Source organism: Passer montanus, unplaced genomic scaffold (assembly GCF_014805655.1).
Source record: "Passer montanus isolate IOZ18808 unplaced genomic scaffold, ASM1480565v1 scaffold62, whole genome shotgun sequence".
Lineage (NCBI taxonomy): Eukaryota > Metazoa > Chordata > Aves > Passeriformes > Passeridae > Passer > Passer montanus.
Window position 1 is genome coordinate 1,762,575 of NW_024371260.1, and position 22,962 is coordinate 1,785,536.

A 22,962-nucleotide genomic window follows, 5' to 3' on the forward strand; every position below is an offset into this window, starting at 1 on the left:
GTTAGGGTCAGCTGCCTTTGGCCTGTCCCCTCTGGACAGCAGATGCCATCCCAGCCTGGCACAGCTCCTGTCCCGAGGGGCTGTGCTGCCGTGCCACGGGCACAGGGACAGGAACACTTCACCCATGGAGAAGAAGAAGAAGGTAAATAAGATCAGCCAGCCTCCACCCTAAAACCTCCATCTTCCTTCATATTTATTTCTATATTCTAAAACCCCAAACTCTACATTTTCCACCCGTGACATTACACACTTCTGACCAACCCCACGCCCACAACCCCAATTCTGTCATTCCATTTTGGAGCCCTTCTCCACAGCCCCAGGCCAGTGCAGTGCTCTCCTGTGGGTCTGCACCTTTAAGCACAGAAGGTTTAAAACCAGGCTTCCAGCACAAGCCGTGGAAGAAGACAAGGGTGGGATGTCAAAGCCAGTTAACCCAGACAGGAGATGATCCTGGCTGGCTGAGAGAGCCCCAGGAGCCCCAGGGCTGTGTAAATCGGAGCGTGGGGAGCCCGGCCAGCGGATGTCTCCTGTCAGCATCCCGGGAAGCCCGGCCAGCTGCTTTCCTGCTGGAAAAGCCAGCAGGCAGCGTTGTGTTTCCATGGTGATGTTCTGCTTCCCATATCCAACCTTCAAAACACTCCAGAGCCCGGGGCATCCACCCAGGGCCGGGCAGGACCTGCTGGTGTCCCTGTCACACCCGGGCTCCAGCAGAGCACATCTGCACTTCCCCCGGCACTGCAGGAGGCAGGGAATTTCTTGTGGGTGCCCCTTCCCCTCCAAACCCCCCCCAAAAAATGAGAAATCCTCATCTGGCACCCGGCCAGGCCGTCTGGAGCGAGGGAAGGGCCTGAGAGCAGCGGCTGCCTGCAAAGCAGGGATGTGCCGGTGCCAAAGCTGTGCAGCCCCACCTCTGGCACCGATGGCATGTTTGTGCTGGATGCAGCACGGGGCAGGAGGAAGGATGAGGGAACTGGAGCTGCAGGGCAGGGTGATTTCAGTGTCTGCTTGCTTTGTGAGCCTTGCCACGCTCCCGATGGGGGCCGAGCCCTTCTCTCCATTTTTTTTTTCTTTTTTAAATGGATTCTTTCTGCTGAACAGGAGGAATTTGTTTCCATCTCATGAGTGTCACAGAGGGAAGGGGTTTGAATGAAGGAGAAGCTTTCTGCTTGGCCCACAGAGGGTTTCTTTAGCCCCCAAACACCCCCCTGCCCTTCAGCTGCTGGTTTTGTTAACCACTTGTGGTTAACCGAGGCAGAGCCCTGTGGGGTCAGCCTGGGGCTCTCCCTAATTAACAGCAATGAGTAATGGAGAATTACTCATTTAAGGGATGTGAATGTGAAGTCCCACTCCCTTGGTGCCCCAGAGCTGCAGGGGACAGACAGAAGGACACGGCTGTGACTGCCCAAACCTTTGTTTTTTGGGGTTTAACCCAAAAGGACACGGCTGTGACTGCCCTTTGTTTTTTGGGGTTTCACACAAAAGGATATGGCTGTGACTGCCCAAACCTTTGTTCTTTTGGGGTTTCACACAAAAGGACATGGCTGTCACTCCCCAAACCTTTGTTTTTTGGGGTTTCACCCCAAAGGACACAACTGTGAGTCCTCAAAGCTTTGCTCTTTTGGGGTCTCACACAAAAGGACACAGCTGTGACTGCCCTTTGTTTTTTGGGGTTTCACCCCAAAGGACACAACTGTGACTCCCCAAACCCTTGTTCTTTTGGGGTTTCACACAAAAGGACACAGCTGTGACTCCCCTTTGCTCTTTTGGGTTTTAACCCAAAAGGACACTGCTGTGACTCCCCAAACGATTGTTTTTTTGGGGTCTAACCCAAAAGGACAGGGCTATGACCCCCCCTTTGCTCTTTTGGGGTGTCACACCGGTGCTCACCCAGCCGTTCCCCACGCAGGTAGCTCTGGCAGCAGTGGGATTTCTGCTCCCTCGGTGAATTCCCAGCTCCCCTCCCTGCCTGTGCACATGACCCCGCTGTTTACTGCTGCAGGAACGTCCTTTGGCCCCCGATCCCTGCCCAGCTTTCCCAGCTGCTCCTTGCAACATTTGGGGATTGAGGGACGCTTCCAGAGCAGCGAGGAGCCGAGGGCAGGAACAGCCCCGTGCTGCCAGGAGCTCTCCCCGTGTCCTGCCAGCCAAACCAGTGGCTTGTGCTCCCTCCAGCAGAGGGGAGAGCCCGGGGCTGGAGCCAGCAGGGCCCTGCTGGATGCCACTGGGAGCTCTGGAGGGGGTGGCAGGGTGCCAGGGCCAGACGCTTTCCCAGCTGCTCCTTGCAACATTTGGGGATTGTCCTGCCAGCCAAACCAGTGGCTTGTGCTCCCTCCAGCAGAGGGGAGAGCCCGGGGCTGGAGCCAGCAGGGCCCTGCTGGATGCCACTGGGAGCTCTGGAGGGGGTGGCAGGGGCCTGTGGGGTCACAGCCCAGCTCTGCTGGGTGCTGTGGTCATTCCTGGGCTCCACTTTGGTTTCCTGCCCAGCTCTGAGCTGCAGGGGGGTGTGTGTGGCTTGGGTGAGCTGTGCTGGGTCACACAGGGCTGGCCAGGATCCAGCTGGGCTGCAGGGCATGGAGTCAGGGAATGATTGGGGTTGGAGGGACCTTAAATCCCACCCCATCCCACCCCTGCCATGGCAGGGACGCCTTCCACTGTGCCAGGCTGCTCCAAGCCCCATCCAGCCTGGCCTTGGGCACTGCCAGGGATCCAGGGGCAGCCACGGCTGCTCTGGGCCTCATTTGGGGAATTCCTCGTTGGGAATTTCTCCTATATCCCACCTAAGCCACCACCCTCATTTAGGGAATTTCTCCTAATATCCCACCTAAGCCACCACCCTCATTTGGGGAATTCCTCATTGGGAATTTCTCCGAATATCCCACCTCATTTGGGAATTTCTCCATGGGAATTTCTCCCAATACCCCACCTAAGCCACCACCCTCATTTGGGGAATTCCTTGTTAGGAATCTCTCCCAATACCCCACCTAAGCCTCCCCCTGTCAGTCTGAAGCCATCCCCCTCACCCTGTCACTCCATGCCCTCATCAATAATCACTCCCAGGTAAATTTAACTCTCTCCATTCCTGGTCTCTCCTGCTGCTCCAGCAGATCCCTCGTGCCTCTCCCATCTCTCCAGCGCCTCTCCCTGAACCCTGGGGTTTGGCAGCAAGGTCCCTGTTGCTATAAAGTGTGACACAGCACAAAGCACCCAACCCCACCAGAAGGGTGTGTGAGAGGGATTCATTACAGCAACACGTCGCTTTTATAGTCTTTCAAGATATTTACATTTACCTAACAGAAACATCCATAATAAGAAAGAAACAAAGTTCCTAATAGGCAACCAGGGAGCCAGGTCATTTTGTGAGCCAGCTGAGGTCTGTATTTTTAATTTCCCTCTTCTGTCACGTTGCCACAGTGATGGCCTTGATGTGTTCCTTGAGAAAGCGAAAGCCCCGTATCTATCTCCAGGAAGCCTTCTCTGGCTCACAAGAACAGCACGAAATGTCTTTCCCCCAGGTGCCTGTGCAGGTTTTGGGTTCCCAGCACCCCCTAATGCTGCTCCTTGTCCCCTGCCAGGTCCCCAGCCGTCCACCTCCAACAGCGAGGGCGACCTCCTCTTCCTGCTGGACAGCTCCGCCAGCGTCTCCCACTACGAGTTCTCCAAGGTCAAGGAATTCATGTGGGACCTCCTGCGCCCCCTCACCTTCGGCCCCAGGGACGTGCAGACCAGCATCATCCACATCAGCACCACTCCCACCATGGAGTTCCCCTTCGACCGGCACGCGAGCGGCGGCGCCCTGCGCAGGGCCATCGGCGACACGCGGCAGCTGATGGGCGACACCAACACGGGCAGAGCCCTGTCCTACGCCAGGGAAAAGCTCTTCAGCGGCCAGGCCGGCGCCCGCCCAGACGTGCCCAAGGTGCTGGTGTGGGTGACGGACGGCTTCTCCACGGATGACATCTCGGAGCCCATGCAGCTGCTGAAGGACAGGGGCGTCACCGTGTTCATCGTCAGCACCGGCCGCGGGAACTTCCTGGAGCTGTCGGCGGCTGCCAGCCAGCCCTCGGACAAACACCTGCACTTCGTGGACGTGGACGACCTGCCCATCATCACCGAGGAGCTCAGGGATGCCATCCTAGGTAGGCTGGCAGGGTGGGGTTCAGATGGGGGATGCCTGTCAGAAGCCAGGACGTCGCTCTGGGTGCCCTGGGTGGCTCCAGCCCCGGGCTGGGGAATCCTGGCAGGAAACTCAAGACACTTGAGTTGTCATTTTATTGCAAAAGTTCCATATTGTCATCTCCTTATCACAAAAGTTGGTGTGGTTTCGTGGGCAGCTCCTCAGAGCACTGACTCTCTCTTCCTCACCCAGCAGCCAGCTGACCCCAGTTCCTGACAACCCATTTTTTACAGCACTCTTCTTCTTACTGGGGGCCTGTTGAAGTCAGGCCTGCTCCTAATCTTTGCTAATTAACCCAGCTGCAACTCCTTGGGGGTAAGACTGCTCTCTGCACTATCTTTATTTCCTTATATTCTATCCCCCCCACACACACTTGGGACTTCGATTTTAACCCATGGAGCAAATTACCAACCTTGTGTGAAGAGTTACAAGTCACAAAAGTTTACGTGGAATGATAATGAATTTATCACGGGGTGAAAAGTGGAATTTTGGGGATTTTACTATAGGGCTCTAGGAGGCAAGATGGAGGGATTTGGGCATTGTCTTGATCTTCTTCTTCCTTCTTCTTCTTCCTTCTTCTTCTTCCTTCTTCTTCTTCCTTCTTCTTCCTTCTTCTTCCTTCTTCTTCCTTCTTCTTCCTTCTTCTTCCTTCTTCTTCCTTCTTCTTCCTTCTTCTTCCCAGCCTCCATTTTCTGTGTGATGTTGGCTCTGGGGGGTGGGCAGTGGGAGAATCCCCCAAATCCCACGCTCATCCTGACCCCAAAGCCCTGCCCTGGCAAATTGTGGGGCTTGCCCACCGTGCCACAGGTCCAAACCAAGGCTTCTGGGAGGTCTGGGACAAATATTTGCCCTTGGAATATTTGAGAGAGTGGGACAGATTCCCTTCAGTGAATTGGAGTTGTGCTTGTGAGGAGCTCAGCTGGGAATGAGGAACTCAGGCAGCAAAATATCTGAATTCCTTAAAACCCCACAAGTCTTTGAGATGAGTCACGCAGGTCAGGCACCTGCACAGCCCAGGCAGAGCACGAAAATGCCCCCACCTGCACGGGCTGTTAACCAAAGGTTTCCCAAACAGGAGTGAATTCACCTCAGCAAGATCGTGGACACAAAGTGCCTGAGCCCCCGAGCTGATTTTCACATTCAGGTTGATTTTTATTTTTTTCTTCTCTCAAAAGTTCCTGTCTCTGTGCCAGCTGATGGAGGAACACAAACGTGTGGAGCACATCTGAAATGGGATGTGTGTCCCTGGCAAGGATTTGGTCCTGTCAGCTCCCTCCAACTCTTGTTTAGGATAAATCTGACTCCCTGAAATACTCCACCAGGGGCTGAGACCTCCAACTCCTGCAGTTGTTCTCTTAGAAAACACAGTTCAGGACGGTGCCTGCTGTCAGCATTGAGGCTATAGGAAAGGAATGTTTTTGTTCCATAAATCCCCTGTTCTGACGTGCTCCACATCTGCCAGATCCTGGGCCTGACTTGGCCAGCACAGCCTCGGGAAGAGCAGCCCAGCCCTGCCCCAGCAGCCAAGTGTTACCTCTGTGCTCCTCGGGGGGCTGGGAGGGGGAATGCCGCTGGGAATGCCGCTGGGAGTGCCGCTGGGAATGCCGCTGGGAGTGCCACTGCTGCCAGAGCTACCTGCAGGGAGCACCAGTGGGAAACCCCAGAAGGGCAAAGGGGACTCACAGCTGTGTCCTTTTGTGTGAAACCACAAAAGAGCAAAGGTTTGGGGACTCACAGCTGTGTCCTTTTGGGTGAAACCCCAAAATACAAAGGCTTAGGAAGTCAGAGCCATGTCCTTTTGGGTGAAATCCCAAATGAACAAAGGTTTGGGGAGTCACAGCCGTGTCCTTTGGGGTTAAACCCCAAAAGAACAAAGGAGATGATAAAACCTGCCTGAGGGCAGCATTCTGTGAACCCAGCAGGTCCAAAACCTCCTGGGCTGGGATTTTACTGCCAGGTGAGATTCCCACATGGATCCAGGGCTTGCACAGTGCCAGATTTTGGTCACACCACCTGATTTCACCTTAATAAAGCCCCTTAAGCCAATGCTGCCTGCCTGGAGGAGACAGCCCTCAGCCAGCACCCCTCCTGGCATGGCAGGGACAGGCAGCATCTGGGCAGGCAGGAATTCATTCATTCCAGCTCTGGAATGGCCCAGACTGGTTTAATTATCACTTATCTTCATCTCCTGCTACTGTTAAAAAAAAAAAAAAACAACAAAAAAAAAAAAAAAAACCAAAAAAAAAAACCGGGTGAGACAATACAGATGTTCTAATAAGGGGGATGGAGGCTTTTGGAGAGGCACAAACAAGCTTTGTCAAGAGCTGCTCTCCTCCCTCCACCTCCTCTCCAGGAATGTGTCCTGCCTGCTCCACAGAAATTCCAAACCCAGCCTTGCTGCCAAGCTGCTGCAGCCTCAGGTGGGCTGAGGAGCCTCAGCCTCCCCAGGGGGACGTGGTGGAGCTGAAATGGCTCCAGAGCTGCTGCTGCTGCTCTGGGAGGGGGCAGGACAGGGCTGGGGGTGTTCACTGCCTGTGGTTCCTCGGCCGGTGCAGGAATTCTGCAGAATGCAGCTGTGGCACAGCTGGCTCCTGGCAGGCACCCACGCCCTTCCCAGAGGGGAGGGAAGGCTCTCAGGCTGTGCAGGAGCTCAGGTTCCTGCTGCTGGATCTCAGATCTGCCCAAAACGCGGCATTTGGTGCTCTCCTGCTGGGGAAGGACCCTCTTGGTTGTGAAACCAGGGCATTCCTCCGAGGTGACATCAGCCCAGTGCCTGCAGCCACTTGCTCCGTGCTCAGCTAAGCTGAGGCTGCTGCCTCCTTCCAGCCTCTGGCAGCCAGGCTTTGCAGGAGCCGGCGTGCCCTGAGCACCCCCACATCCCACACGTGCTCAGGGCAGGGCATTTCTCACCCAAAACCTCTCCTGGGCGAGCCCTGCTGCAGGGAAGGCTGTGAGCTCTGCTGGTCTCACCTGGAGCTGAGTCCGGGCAGGTGAGCACACCTCAGGCCCTGCAGGTGGACGAGGGAAATCCCCCCTCCCAGAATCAGAACATGTCCCCTCTCACCTCAAACACAACCAGAACACACAAGGGGTTTGTCCCAAATCCCAGCTGCAGCTTCCCAGACCCAGTTTAGGACAGGTTCTTCTGCAGCCAGGCAGGAGATCCTGTCCCAGTCTGAGAAACTGCAGGAGAACCTGTCCTAATCTGGGTCTGAGACTGCAGGAGATCCTGTGCTAATCTGAGAAACTGCAGGAGATCCTGTCCTAATCTGAGAAACTGCAGGAGATTTTATCCTAATCTGGGTTTGAAAAACTGCAGGAGAACCTGTCCTCATCTGAAAAAGTCCAGGAGATCCTGTCCTAATCTGAGGAAGTCCAGGAGATCCTGTCCTAATCTGAGGAACTCCAGGAGATCCTGTCCTAATCTGAGGAACTCCAGGAGATCCTGTCCCAATCTGGGTCTGAGAAGCTGCAGCTGGGATTTTTTTGGGGACAAATCTGTGCTTTCTTGCTGCTCTTGCTGCTGTTTTTTTCTCACCCTCATCATGAAGCCAGCAGCATTCCTGCAGGTCTGATCCTGATCTTTGCAGAGCTCGTAGGGCAAAGTCTGGAGGAGGAGGGAAAGTGTCACCAGCTGAGTGTCACCAGGCAGGCACTGCCTGGGTCCTGTCCAGGATATTAATTATTATTAATTATTATTAATTATTATTAATTATTGCTGCTACTCTCTAGGAGCAGAGGGGCTGGGAAACACATTTTTGGATTTTTTGATCCAGAGATGGGGCAACTGCGAGGTGTTTGAAAAGTTTTTATTCTATTTTCAGTCTCATGTGAAGGGTGAGACAATACAGATGTTCTAATCCATGCCATTACAATTGGGAGTTAACTATTTCTTAATTGTAGTACATTATAGGTGTTTTTTGGTTTATTAGATTTAGCTGCACTATGTTGTAAATGTTTTAAAGCCAATCATCTAAAATTCCTCCTCGTGGGCCCTACTACAATGCATCTTTCATGGTTCTGTTCCTCCAAAGTGTCTAATCTTTTTTGTAAGGTCATCTTTTGAAACTTGGTTTCTGGTTTCACTTCTCTCTCCACAATGCCTGTCCTGTGCCACGGCATTTCTAAACCAGCATTTCTTATCTCCAGGTTTGCACTGCGTGAGCCTTCTGTCTGGCCTGGAGAACTCTCTATAAATCCTCACAACTGCGGGCATTTATTTCTTTATTCTCTGTGTTTTATTGCCCTTTTTATACGCTGAAGGCTTGCAGGGCTCTGGCAACGAGGGGCAGAGCTGTTTGCTGCGGGCTTCCTGCCCTTTGATCCACGGCGTCCCTGCTCACTTAATTTCCATTCCCTGAGCTTTTGGCAGGATTTTTGGCAGCGCTGACACCTTTCCTGTGCTCCCTGCTCCTTCGTGGCTCGGCCCCTGGGGTTTGTGGGGCTCCCAAAAAGGGGCAGTGCCCCAGGAGCCGTGGCTGGGATGGGAGGGATGGGGGGGGATGGGATGGGATGGGATGGGATGGGATGGGATGGGATGGGCACAGAGCACGGAAATGTTCCTGCCTGCCTGCCTGGGAGAGCCAGGGAACAGCTCAGAGGAAAAACTGAGGCTGTTTTATTTGGTACAGAGGAGTTGGCAGGGCTCGGAGGAGGAGAGCTGATCCTCCCCCAGCCAAAGGACGAGTCTGGGAGGGAAAAGCAGCCCCAGCTTGCAGCTTTTGGGAGGAATTCTGTGCCTCCCTTCACCTCCGTGCAATGGGAGACAGTGAGAGCTGCCTGGAGTGCTCTGTGAGTGCCTGAGCAGGAACTGGAAGGTTTTTTATGAGGATTTAGGGGCACTTCATGCTCAGGGTGCTCGTAGAAATCCTTTAAAAATAGAAGAGATCTCCACGTCACTCCCCTGGAGTTAGAAACAAAGTCCTGTGTGTTTGTGCCTCTCTGCAAGACCAGAGAACACTGGAATTGTGCCCAAAATGGGCAGGTCAGAAGGGTCAAGGAGCTGGGGGAGCTGCCCAGCACCACCAGAGGGATTTGTGCCTGGTGTTTGTGGTGTGGAGCCTCGAAGAGAAGCAGTGACCATCCCTGGGTGTGTTCAGCAAAGCCTGGAGTGGCACTGGGTGCCAGGGTTCAGCTGGGGAGTTGGGGCTGGGCTGGACTCCATGGTCTTGAAGGTCTCTTCCATCCTGGGGATTCTGAGAATTTGGGGGAATTTTGGGAATTCCCAGGAACCAGGGAGGTGCTGCAGTGACCATCCCTGGGTGTGTTTAACAAAGCCTGGATGTGGCACTGGGTGCCAGGGTTCAGCTGGGGAGTTGGGGCTGGGCTGGACTTGATGCTCTTGAAGGTCTCTTCCAACCTGGGGAATCTGTGCATTTGGGAAAATTCTGTGAATTTGGGGGAATTTTGGGAATTCCCAGGAACCAGGGATGTGCTGCAGTCAACATCCCTGAGTGTGGCACTGGGTGCCAGGGTTGAGCTGAGGTGCTGGGGCTGGGTTGGACTCGATGATCTTTAAGGTCTCTTCCAACCCAGTGATTCTGTGAATTCTGTGAATTCTGTGATTCTGTAATTGCGTGACTCGGGGCCAGGGAGCGGTGAGGTGGCACAAGAGGGCTCTGAGTGTTGAATGTCACCGAACAAGGGAGCTCTGTGAGCCCTGCAGGGGCTGGGTCCAGCTGGCTCAGCAGGGCTGGCACTGCCCACGGGCTGCCCTTTCCTCCTGGGCACCGGGCACTGCCCAGAGCAGGGAGAGATGGGGAAATAATGGGGAAATAATGGAGAAATAATGGGGAAATGGAGAGATGGGGAAATAATGGGGAAATGGGGAAATGGAGAGATGGAGAGATGGGGAAATAATGGAGAAATGGAGAGATGAGAGATGGGGAAATAATGGAGAAATGGAGAAATAATGGAGAAATAATGGAGAAATAATGGAGAAATAATGGGGAAATGGAGAGATGGAGAGATGGGGAAGTAATGGAGAAATGGAGAAATAATGGAGAAATAATGGGGAAATGGAGAGATGGAGAGATGGGGAAATAATGGAGAAATGGAGAGATGAGAGATGGGGAAATAATGGAGAAATGGAGAAATAATGGAGAAATAATGGAGAAATAATGGAGAAATAATGGGGAAATGGAGAGATGGAGAGATGGGGAAGTAATGGAGAAATGGAGAAATAATGGAGAAATAATGGGGAAATGGAGAGATGGAGAGATGGGGAACAAATGGAGAAATGGAGAAATAATGGAGAAATAATGGGGAAATGGAGAGATGGAGAGATGGGGAACAAATGGAGAAATGGAGAAATAATGGAGAAATGATGGGGAAATAATGGGGAGATGGGGAAATGGAGAGATGGGGAAATAATGGGGAAATGGAGAGATGGAGAGATGGGGAAATAATGGGGAGATGGGGAAATGGAGAGATGGGAAAATGGAGAAATGGGGAAATCCAACACCACACCTCGGTGACTTCAGCGGTGCTGCAGCTGCACCCCTGATCCCGCAGGGCTGGGCCTGCAGGTGCTCCGCGCGCTGATGCCAGCAGTGATTCCTGTCCCTCTTCCAGATGTCATCCGAGCCAACCGGCTCCACGCCACCGACGTCACCTCCAGCAGCTTCCGCCTGGTGTGGCCCCAGCTGCTGTCCCAGGACAGCGGCTTCTACAGCCTGCAGTACAGCCCCCGAGGGGACCCCGCAGGGACCAGGACCCTGCAGGTGTCGGGGGCCCTCAGCAGCCTCCTGCTCACCAACCTGGCGCCAGAAACCACCTACGAGGTGGCTCTGACCCCCGAGTCCAACGTGCACTACTTCCCCGCCCAGAGAACCAGGGTCACCACTCTGCCAGGTACTGCGGGCATGGGTGGGCACTGGGGACAAGGACAGGACCCCGTGCCCCACCTGGGGCTCCCACCTTGTGCTCTGTGGAGAAAGAACCGTGAGGATATTGCAGGAGAAGGATCCCTGAGGATATTGCAGGAGAAGGACTGTGAGGATATTGCAGGAGAAAGACCTGTGATTGTATTGCAGGAGAAGGACTGGGAGGATATTGCAGGAGAAGGATCCCTGAGGATATTGGAGAAGGACCCGTGAGGATATTGGAGAAGGATCCCTGAGGATATTGCAGGAGAAGGACTGTGAGGATATTGCAGGAGAAAGACCTGTGATTGTATTGCAGGAGAAGGACTGGGAGGATATTGCAGGAGAAGGATCCCTGAGGATATTGGAGAAGGACCCGTGAGGATATTGGAGAAGGACCCGTGAGGATATTGGAGAAGGATCCCTGAGGATATTGCAGGAGAAGGACTGTGAGGATATTGCAGGAGAAAGACCTGTGATTGTATTGCAGGAGAAGGACTGGGAGGATATTGCAGGAGAAGGATCCCTGAGGATATTGCAGGAGAAGGACTGTGAGGATATTGCAGGAGAAGGATCCCTGAGGATATTGCAGGAGAAGGACTGTGAGGATATTGCAGGAGAAGGATCCCTGAGGGTATTGCAGGAGAAGGACCTGTGGGGATATGGCAGGAGAAGGACCCGTGAGGATATGGCAGGGGAAGGACCCATCAAGATATTGCAGGAGAAGGAAAAGTCTGGCTCTTATCAGGACTCGGGAGTGAGGAGCTCAGGGGATGGCAGAGCTGCGGGTGTGGGAGGTGACTGCCAGAGAAATGAAGGATTTTATGCTGGTGCCAGGGCAAAGTTAAGATAGAGGATGCTGGAATGACCCAAGGCAAGTCTGGGGTTGAGAGGGGAAGAACTCGGAGCAGGATCAGCCTCTCTGTGAGAAAATAACTCAGATTTTATTGGGGGGGCAGCCTGCAGAAATGGGACAAACTGAAAAACTGGGCTGGGGTGGCAAAGTCAAGGTGGACTTGCACACAATATTAATTTTCTGCATGCAAGAACAGTTCTGGCTGAAAGGCTGAGAAACCCTTTGGGCTGAGCTGTGTGATGAGCATCAACATCTGCTTGCTGGGTTGATTTCAGTTCCACTGGGCTGATTTCAGTTCCACTGGGCTGATTTCAATTCCATTGGGTTGATTTCAATTTCTTGATGGGTTGATCTGAATTCCTTGATGGGTTGATTTTAATTCCTTGCTGGGATGATTTTAATTCCACTGCGTTGATTTTAATCCAGTGGGTTGATTTTAATTCCTTGCTGGGTTGATTTGAATTCCACTGGGTTGGTTTCAATTCCACTGAGTTGATTTCAGTTCCACTGGGTTGATTTCAGTTCCACTGGGTTGATTTCAATTTCACTGGGTTGGTTTCAATTCCTTGCTGGTTTGATCACTGAGTTGATTTCAGTTCCACTGGGCTGATTTCAGTTCCACTGGGCTGATTTCAATTCCATTGGGTTGATTTCAATTTCTTGATGGGTTGATCTGAATTCCTTGATGGGTTGATTTTAATTCCTTGCTGGGATGATTTTAATTCCACTGCGTTGATTTTAATCCAGTGGGTTGATTTTAATTCCTTGCCGGGTTGATTTCAATTTCACTGGGTTGATTTCAATTTCACTGGGTTGACTTCAGTTTCACTGGGTTGATCTGAATTCCTTCCTGGGTTGATTTCAATTCCGCTGGGTTGATTTTAACTCCACTGGGTTGATTTCAATTCCTTGCTGGTTTGATTTTAATTCCACTGGGTTGATTTTAATTCCTTGCCAGGTTGTTTTCAATTCCACTGGGTTGATTTGAATTCCTTGCTGGGATGATTTTAATTCCACTGCGTTGATTTTAATCCAGTGGGTTGATTTTAATTCCTTGCCAGGTTGTTTTCAATTCCACTGGGTTGATTTGAATTCCTTGCTGGGATGATTTTAATTCCACTGCGTTGATTTTAATCCAGTGGGTTGATTTTAATTCCTTGCTGGGATGATTTTAATTCCACTGCGTTGATTTTAATCCAGTGGGTTGATTTTAATTCCTTGCCGGGTTGATTTCAATTTCACTGGGTTGATTTCAATTTCACTGGGTTGACTTCAGTTTCACTGGGTTGATCTGAATTCCTTCCTGGGTTGATTTCAATTCCGCTGGGTTGATTTTAACTCCACTGGGTTGATTTCAATTCCTTGCTGGTTTGATTTTAATTCCACTGCGTTGATTTTAATCCAGTGGGTTGATTTTAATTCCTTGCTGGGTTGATTTGAATTCCACTGGGTTGGTTTCAATTCCACTGAGTTGATTTCAGTTCCACTGGGTTGATTTCAGTTCCACTGGGTTGGTTTCAATTTCACTGGGTTGATTTCAGTTTCACTGGGTTGATCTGAATTCCTTCCTGGGTTGATTTCAATTCCGCTGGGTTGATTTTAACTCCACTGGGTTGATTTCAATTCCTTGCTGGCTTGATTTGAACTCCACACCCGTGAAGCCCAAGATGTTGCAGCTCAATAATGCTCACTAAACCCTCATTCTCACCTCTCCCCGTTGCTTCCAGAGGAAACCAGCCCAGTTCAGGTTCTCATCTCAGACTCTGGACCCCACAGCTTCCACGTCAGCTGGGCTCCCGTGCTGGACAGCGTGGCCACCTACCAGGTGCTGTACGGGCCGCTGCCAGGGAACTCGGCCAAGCTGCTGCAGGTGGATGGGGGGCACAACGGCACCCTGGTGGAGCACCTGGCACCCAACACCACCTACCTGGTGACAGTCACTGCCATCTACAGATCGGGGAAGGAGAAATCCCTGTCGGCCAAGGCCTGCACCCAGGAAGGTGAGGAGGGCAAGTGGCAGCACCAGGAGGGTCCCAGAGGGGCACCTGCCTCGGGGTGAGCCCAGAACCCAGCCCTGGTGGATTTTTATTATTCAGGATCCACTATTTTATTATTCAGAATCCAGCCCCTGGGTGGAGTTTTGTTGTTCAGGATCCAGTATTTTATTATTCAGAATGCAGCCCCTGGATGGATTTTTGTTATTCAGAATCCACTATTTTATTATTCAGAATCCAGCCCTGGGTGGATTTTTGTTGTTCAGGATCCACTATTTTATACCCAGAATCCAGCCCTGGGTGGATTTTTATTATTCAGGATCCACTATTTTATTATTCAGAATGCAGCCCCTGGGTGCATTTTTGTTGTTCAGGATCCACTATTTTATTATTCAGAATCCAGCCCTGGGTGGATTTTTGTTGTTCAGGATCCACTATTTTATTATTCAGAATAATAAATATTCTGAATATTTATTCCCCTGGGGTGGGGAAGCTGCATGAGCAGCTCTGGATGTGTAGCAGATGTGTCAGGGCTGGAAGGGAGTCACACACACAGCACCAGCTGTTCATGGGGCTGGCACCCCTGCAGATCCCAGAATCTCCCTAAAGGAGGAAGAAAAGTGCCTTTCCTGACTCTGTGCCTGTTCCTTGGGGTGATCTGGATTACAAGGGTCGGAGTTGATGAAGTTAACGAGCAGAAGCTTGTGCTCTGTGGAGAGGAACCCATGAGGACATTGCAGGAGGCAAAGTCTGGCTCTTATCAGGACTCGGGAGTGAGGAGCTCAGGGGATGGCAGAGCTGCGGGTGTGGGAGGTGACTGCCAGAGAAATGAAGGATTTTATGCTGGTGCCAGGGCAAAGTTAAGGACTAATTAGTCTGAGCTCAGAATTCACAGAATCCCCAGGCTGGAAGAGACCTTCAAGACCATGGAGCCCAACCCAGCCCCAACCCCTCAGCTCAACTCTGGCACCCAGTGCCACATGCAGGGATGGGGACTTCAACACTTCCCTGGTTCCTGGGGATTCCTGAAATTCCCCCAAATTCACAGAATCCCCAGGCTGGAAAAGACCTTCAAGACCATGGAGTCCAGCCCAGCCCTGACACCCCAGCTAAACCCTGGCACATCCAGGCTTTGTTAAACCCACCCAGGGATGGTGGCTCCACCACCTCCTTGGGTTCCTGGGGATTCCTGAAATTCCCCCAAATTCACAGAATTCAGATTCCCCAGGCTGGAAGAGACCTTCAAGACCATGGAGTCCAACCCAGCCCCAACTCAACCCTGGCACCCAGTGTCACACCCAGGGATGGTGACTGCAGCACCTCCCCGGTTCCTGGGAATTCCATATTTATAGAGAGTTATATATATATGTCTATATATAAATATATAGTTATAGATATTAAGTTATAAAGATATAGACTTATATATATAGTTATATAGAGAGTTTTTTATATATATATATAGTAATGCTGGGTTTTTGCAAGTGTTAAATTGGATTTTATGTGCGTAGTGTCATAAAGATATATTTATTTTTTATTTTTATATTTAATTTCTATTTCTATTTCTATTTATAGACAGTTTTATATATATATGTCTGTATATAAATATAGAGTTGTTCTTTATTAAACTTTTTCCATTTTTCCTCTGTGCTCCTTGTCTCCTTTGTCCTTTATTAAGCTTTTCCCATTTTTCTCTGTGCTCCTTGTCTCCTATTGCCCTTTATAAACTTTTCCCATTTTTGCTCTGTGCTCCTTGTCTCCTTTGTCCTTTATTAAGCTTTTCCCATTTTTCTCTGTGCTCCTTGTCTCCTATTGTCTTTATAAAACTTTTCCCATTTTTTGCCCTGTGCTCTTTCTCTCATTTGTCCTTTACTAAACTTTTCCCATTTTTGCTCTGTGCTCCTTGTCTCCTATTGCCCTTTATAAACTTTTCCCATTTTTGCTCTGTGCTCCTTGTCTCCTATTGCCCTTTATAAACTTTTCCCATTTTTCGCTGTGCTCCTTGTCTCCTATTGCCCTTTATAAACTTTTCCCATTTTTGCCCTGTGCTATTTCTCTCCTTTGTCCTTTATAACCTTTTCCCATTTCCACAGGAGGCTGACAACCCCCTCTGCACACACCAGCCCGTTCTTCGCCCCTCGGCCAGGAGCACCCCACTATGGATTATTTTTTTCTCTCCCTTACTTCATCCCTCATGAAGATTGACCAGAATCGTTTCTCTCCCGTGTCTGGCAGGTGCACAGCGTGCTGCTCAGCGGCCTGGCCCCGGGCAGCAGGGCCAGGGTGTGCGTGCAGCCCGTGTACAGCAGCCAGCCTGGCAGGAGGCTCTGCCGCGCCGCGCTCAGGCAGCCAGGTGAGCTCAGCCCATCCCTGCAGCTGCGAGAGGGATCTTAGTCTTCAAAGAAACAGGATTGATGGCTATAAAGTTGTTTATCGCATGAATACTTCGGTTGTTTACCGCATGAATACAGCAGTTGTTTATTGCACGGTGACATCAGCCCCAAAGGCGAAGAATGCAGAGAATTGAAGTGCAGGCTAAAAGCGTTCTGGCATTGATGCTTTGTGTGGGCTGAGCTGGAGCAGAGGCTGGAGAGTTACGGAATATTGTCTGCTCAGCATCAGCACTGCACATCGAGGGCTGGGCATCAGGGCAAAGCAGCAGCTTGGGATCAGGAGGAGAAATCTGGGAGATGGGGAGAGGAAAACACACTGCAACCTGAGCAGCAGCTCCTTGGAAATATTTGGAGTGATGCCTTGGGAAGGGTGACCTAGAACAGACTGGACAGAGCTAAAGAATAAAGCAGGGATTTATGAAAAGGATCTCCTCCATGGAGCCACCTTGGGCAGCACCAGAGCCCAGCCAGGGCTGCACCCAAGGTGAACCAAAATGGTCCCAAAATGAGCCCAAGATGAACCAAAATGGTCCCAAAATGAACCCAAGGGGAACCAAAATGGTCCCAAAATGAGCCCAAGGGGAACCAAAATGGTCCCAAAATGAGCCCAAGGGGAACCAAAATGGTCCCAAAATGAACCCAGGGTGAACCCAAATGGTCCCAAAATGCTCACGGGGTCTCTCCCTGGGCTCAGCTCTGCTCCATGTGCAGGTTGCAGTTCAGTGTCCAATCCCACTGCAGCCCCTGCAGTCCCATCCTTGTTTTCCTCTCTCCAGCCCACGGGGTTTGTGCTCCTGGGCTGAGCTTTGGATCATTTGTCCTTGGTGCCCAGCTGGAGCAGGAATTGTTTTGTCTCCCTGCTCTGTGCACAGAGCTCACCATGCCCTGATGTGAACCCAGACCCACACACTAAAGCAGCTCAGAATGTGAAAAATAAAAAAGTTAAAACCTGACAAATCAGCACAGAATCTGGAAAATAGAAAAGTTAAACCTGAGGCATCAGCACAGAGTCCCAGTGTTCCAAGCAGCAGCAGCAGCTGGCAGAAGCCACTGTCACTTCTCTTGCACCCCAGTACAAGGGGATTTTATTCATAAATCATCCAATCAGCTAAAAACCCAATTCTAAAGCATTTTTCCTACACCTGTCTAATTCCAATGTGGGAAAGTAGTGTCAGTTCTTACAGAAAATTTACACAAATAGTTCTGTTTGTTCTATCTAGAAATGTAATTATGTCTGGAGCCAAGTTAATTTTGTGAAAGGGAGCACTACTGAAGTTTAAACTTTAGGTTTTAGGGCTTTTTACTCTCTTAAGGGACTTAAAATATATTTCTACTTAGTTAAAATGCAAACTTACACTCCTGCTGTGTGGCTTAACAGATTTCAGTTTCCCTAAAGGTTCCCATTCCAGCCCTGCATCCTTTCTCTCTCTGCGGGGTTTGTGTTTCATGCATTCCAAAAGCACAGAGGACCCCCAGGGCTGGGATATTCTGTGCTCATCACCGCTCTTCCTTCACCACTGACCGACCAAAATTGGGCTTTTCCCCCCGATTTTAGGAGTAAGACTCCTCCTAGTGGAGTTTATTGCAGGCAGGAGAAAAGGGAGAACAGTGAGACAGCTCTGGAGCCACTTTGGGGTAACTGGGGTGGGAACACTGCTAAAAGTGCCGTGAAAAATCATCTGGGGCCTTGGTCGTCCTTCACTTGGCAGGGGACAGGTAACAATGAAAGTAATTTATAAAAAAACAACATTTCTTTCTTCCCTCTGCTGTCCAGAAACCACTTTCTGTCGTGGGCATTGAAGGATCCCTGACAGGATGGAGTAAAACAAAACAGAGTTACTAAATAAATCTCTTTTTTTTCCAGCTAGGGGCTGCAGTGAGGGCAAAAATGTGGGAATAAAGCACAGGGGACTCAGTTTTCTTCGTGGTGGAAAAGCTCTTTCTTCTTCTTCTTCTTCTTCTTCTTCTTCTTCTTCTTCTTCTTATTCTTCTTATTATTCTTGTTATTCTTATTCTTCTTCTTATTATTATTCTTCTTCTTATTCTTCTTATTATTCTTATTCTTATTCTTCTTATTATTCTTCTTATTCTTATTCTTCTTATTCTTCTTATTCTTATTCTTATTCTTATTCTTATTCTTATTCTTATTCTTATTCTTCTTCTTCTTCTTCTTCTTATTCTTCTTATTCTTCTTATTCTTCTTATTCTTATTCTTCTTATTCTTCTTATTCTTCTTATTCTTCTTATTCTTCTTCTTATTCTTCTTCTTATTCTTCTTATTCTTCTTATTCTTCTTATTTTTTATTATTCTTATTATTCAGACCTCGTGTGGGACTCCAGTTTGTTAGTGGTTTCCTTGCCAATCCCATGATTAATTATTAAAAGTTGTTAAGCTGCATGGATGGTCACTCAAACTCTCCGTGTCCGCGTGCTGGGAAGGTCGTTGATGAAAAACAGTTTTCATTTTTCTATCTAAGGGTGTAAAAGCAGTTTATACAGGTGCGAGTTGTTTGTTTAGGCAGGACTAGATTGTTTTGTTAATGAGCTGCTCACACCAGCATTGCTTTCACATGGGAACTAACTTGGCTTAGATGAAATAAGAGTCCAGACAGAGCAGGCCTGATTTTATGAGGCTTTTCTTTATCATTTTTCTACCTTACAGCAACATGAAAATGCTGTATTTTTAAGGCATTAAATACAGCATAGAAATACATTTATTTATTAAATTTATTATCTGAATATTATTTTACACTATATTTATTATTATCAATGTAATTATTGATTCTCTTAATTAATTAATATTATTTAAATAAATGCATTTATTTATGCATTTAATCAATAAATACATTTATTATATAAATATTATTTAATAATCTATTATTTATTATTTATTTAATTATTAATTTCCTTTCTTAATTACTATTACGTAAATATTAAATAAGTAAATAAATTTCTTTATTAACATTTATTTATACATTTAATGCATGTATAAATGCATTAAATGTATAAGGGGTGAGATCTGTGGCTCAGATGTGGTCAATGGCTGGCTAAAGCTGACATTTTTATACCTTGTGCTCTGACACGTTTATTCCCTTTATTCTGCCATTTTTATTCCTCATATCCTGCCATTTATATTCCTTATATCCTGCCATTTTTTCCTTATATCCTGCCATTTTTTCCTTATATCCTGCCATTTTTTCCTTATATTCTGCCATTTTTATTCCTTTGATCCTGCCATTTTTATTCCTTATATTCTGACATTTTTTTCCTCATATTCTGCCATTTTTATTCCTTATATCCTGCCATTTTTATTACTTATATTCTTACATTTTATTCCTTTGATCCTGCCATTTTTATTCCTTATATCCTGCCATTTTTATTCCTTATATCCTGCCATTTTTATTCCTTATATCCTGCCATTTTTATTCCTTATATCCTGCCATTTTTTTCCTTATATTCTGCCATTTTTTTCCTCATATTCTGACATTTTTATTCCTCATATCCTGCCATTTTTTTCCTCATATTCTGCCATTTTTATTCCTCATATTCTGCCCTTTTTGTTCCTCGTGTCCCTGCAGCCACAGAGGCCCAAGGATACAGGCACAGAGAGCGTGACAGGCTGCAGTGAGCTGACCCCCAGCACAGCAGAGGCCTTGAACGGACAAAAATGTGGACAAAAAAAGGAGAACCCAGGGCGGGAAGAAGCTCAGCTCCCAGGCTGGGCTGTCCCTGGAGCTGTCCAGCAGGGTTTGAAGGCTTGGCCTGGCTGATGGAGCAGCCAGAGTGACAAAAGATGCCAAAAGTGTCCCCATTTTGTGCCAAACGAGGCGGAGTGGTGCAGCCCCGCTGGTGCTTGCTTGCTGCCCGTTCTGTTTGTTCCAGATTTATCTTTGCTGCTCAGGAGCACAGTCAGGACTTGGAGTTCATCTCAGAGAAAGATGAAATCTTTCTGGCCAAATCCATTGCTGAGTGCAACCCCTTCCCTGCAGGGAGCCTGGGAGGAAGGAGAGAGCAGGAAACCCAAAATCCTGGCAGTGCTTCCCTGCAGGAGCAGCCCGGACAAAACCACCCAAAGCACTTCTTTCTGCTCCTGTGCCCCTGCCTGGATCATTGCTCTGGCATTCCTGCACCAAACGGCAGTGCTGCTGTCCTCGTGGGGATTAATTAGCCCGTCCTGTCACTAATTACAGGCAATAAGTCTCCAGCACTGTCACTCCTCTGCGCTCTGAACACACGCAGCACATCTCTGCTGTCTTGTCTGGGGCTTCCACCCAGTGCTAAGCTTGAGCTGCACTTAAAAATCAATGTTTTTAAGGCAGAAGAGTAAATCTGATTATTTCCCTTTGCCCCTAAGCTTGAACTCGCTGTCTCTAAGCTGCTCTGGAAAAGCAAGCTGGGAAAAAAAAATAAAATAATTATAAATACCTAGTGACCAAGCAAATGGTTTCAAAGTTCAGGGCTGTAAAGAAATGTAGATATTTCTGTGCCAAACACCAGCATCAGTGGGAACACCCTCCCTCAGTAACTCCTGCTCTATTTTAAATTTATTGCTTATTTGCCCTCCGTGCAGAACTGGGTTTGGAAGCAGTGCTGTTTGTGGGGAGCCCCACACAGCCCCCCAAACCCTTCTGAAAACAGCTTAAACCAGCTCCTTTTGGAGCTGGGAGGAATTTTATCCCTGACTTTGTCTCCTGAGAGCTGAATCCTTCACCTCCACCTTCCTGGATAATTTTTCCTTGGGCTGCCCTGCTCAGGAGAGGAGGGAGGTGAGTCATTCATTAACTCTGTAAAGAGATTTTTCACGTGATTTGTGTCCTCCCCTGGAATGTGCATTTGTCACTGATTAATCTCAGCGCTGAAAGGATGGCAAAGCCCCTGGAACTGCTCATGCAATAAAACAATTTTGTTTCTTCTCACTGTAGGACAGAAATTAAGTTTGCACAACTCCCTGCGTAGTTTATTAATGCATTAATTTTCATCCCCCAAGTTGTAACACACCCTTTTGAAGACAATTAAATATAAATACAAGAGCTACGGAATGGTTCCTTTGTGCTTGCTGGCAAATCTGTGGGGTTTTTTGGGGAAAATTGTGGGTTTTGTTCCAGGAGTTGAAAAGCTGACATTCACAGAATCATAAAAGTTGGGAAAAAACTGCTGAGATCACCCCGTTAAATCATAATTTTAAATGAAGTGCACGTTCTACCCGTGCCTGAATAGCCTGGTTTCCTCCAAACTTTACCCCCATCCCTCAAAAAAATGTGTGGGAAATGTAAAAAATAGAAATATACTGGTCCTGATAAAGCCTCAGTTCCAGAAAGGATTGTTTTACAGGGAGAGCCCCTGAAATTTTGGCAGATCTGGTAAATATTTGTGCTCAGACTGGGATTGTTGGGGTGTCCTGGACTCTGATCCTTGTGGATCCCTTCCAGCTCGGGATATTTTGGTTTCCATGGATCTAAGTGTGAATTTGAGAAGAAAAATGCACATTTAGAGAAAAAATAAAAGTTCTGAAAGGTGCCCCCGGCCTGCTGCTGAGGGCTGGGCGTGCTCCAGGCGTGTTCTACATTTTACACATTTCAGGCTGCAGAACTCCACGTGTTCCTGACCTTCACTGCATTCCCCTTTCCTCTCGTCTTTCCCACTCCGAAATCATGGATTGGGAGCTGATTTCCATGGGAAATCCTGCTCTTTATCCCAGATAACCACAGATAAGGGGGTCCCTGTGCTCCCTTTTCAGGAGGCTCCTGTCTCATCTTTCCCATTCCAAAATGATGGATTGGGACCTAATTTTCAGGGAAATCCCATTCTTTATCCCACATAATCACAGATAAGGGTTTCCCCGTGCTTTCCTTCTTTTTTCCACTTCTCCATCATCTTTCCCATTCCAAAATGATGGATTAGGAGCTGATTTCCAAGGAAATCCCACTCTTTATCCCAAATAACCACAGTGGTGGGTTTCTCTGTGCTCCCCTTTTCTGCTTTCCCACCCTCTCTGCCATTCCAAGGAGAGGATTTTGAGGGAAATCCAGGATAACCGCAAGGGAAACCCGGGATAACACCAGTTGGGAGCTGATTTCCAGGGAAACCCGGGATAACACCAGTCTGCAGCCAATTTCCAGGGAAATCCAGGAAAACCCAAGTGAAACCCGGGATAACCCCAAGTTAAACCTGGGATAACGCCAAGTTAAACTCAGGATAACACCAGTCTGGAGCCGATTTCCAGGGAAACCTGGGATAACCGAAGTTAAACCCGGGATAACCCAAGTTAAACGCGGGATAACGGCAAGGGAAATGCGGGATAACACCAGTCTGGAGCCGATTTCCAGGGAAACCCGGGCTAACCCAAGTTAAACCCGAGATAACCCAATTTAAACCCGGGCTAACTGCAAGGCCGCGCCGCCCCGCGGCCCTTAGCAACGCCCCTCACTCCCGTTGCTATGCGGAAGCGCCGCCCTATTTGTCCCTCCCGGCTCTCCGTCCCCCACACTCCTCTCCCGCCCTCCCCGCCTCTTCCAACCAATCAGACCCCACACGCGGCGCCTTTCCGCCAATCAGAGCGCGGCGCGGCTCTGCGGCCACCCAATGGGAAGCCGTCCCGCGCGCGGCGCAGGCGCGCTGGCCGCGGCGCGTCCCCCGCGTGCAGCCGCCGCCGCCGCCCTCATGTCGTGGCTGTTCGGGCTGAACC

At 49.2% G+C, this 22,962-nt stretch overlaps 1 protein-coding gene across 1 annotated transcript in view; it reads left to right on the forward strand.

Moving 5' to 3' along the window:
• VWA1 (von Willebrand factor A domain containing 1) overlaps nucleotides 1-19,952 on the forward strand; it is a 33,805-nt gene extending 13,853 nt beyond the window's left edge. Inside the window, exons 4-8 of the mRNA XM_039727569.1 lie at nucleotides 3,573-4,136; nucleotides 10,748-11,026; nucleotides 13,621-13,893; nucleotides 16,120-16,237; nucleotides 19,856-19,952. Coding sequence (XP_039583503.1) covers nucleotides 3,573-4,136; nucleotides 10,748-11,026; nucleotides 13,621-13,893; nucleotides 16,120-16,237; nucleotides 19,856-19,892 — 1,271 coding nt within the window. The 3' untranslated portion in view covers nucleotides 19,893-19,952. The remainder of the gene's footprint in view (nucleotides 1-3,572; nucleotides 4,137-10,747; nucleotides 11,027-13,620; nucleotides 13,894-16,119; nucleotides 16,238-19,855) is intronic.
• The last annotated feature ends 3,010 nt before the right edge of the window (nucleotides 19,953-22,962 follow it).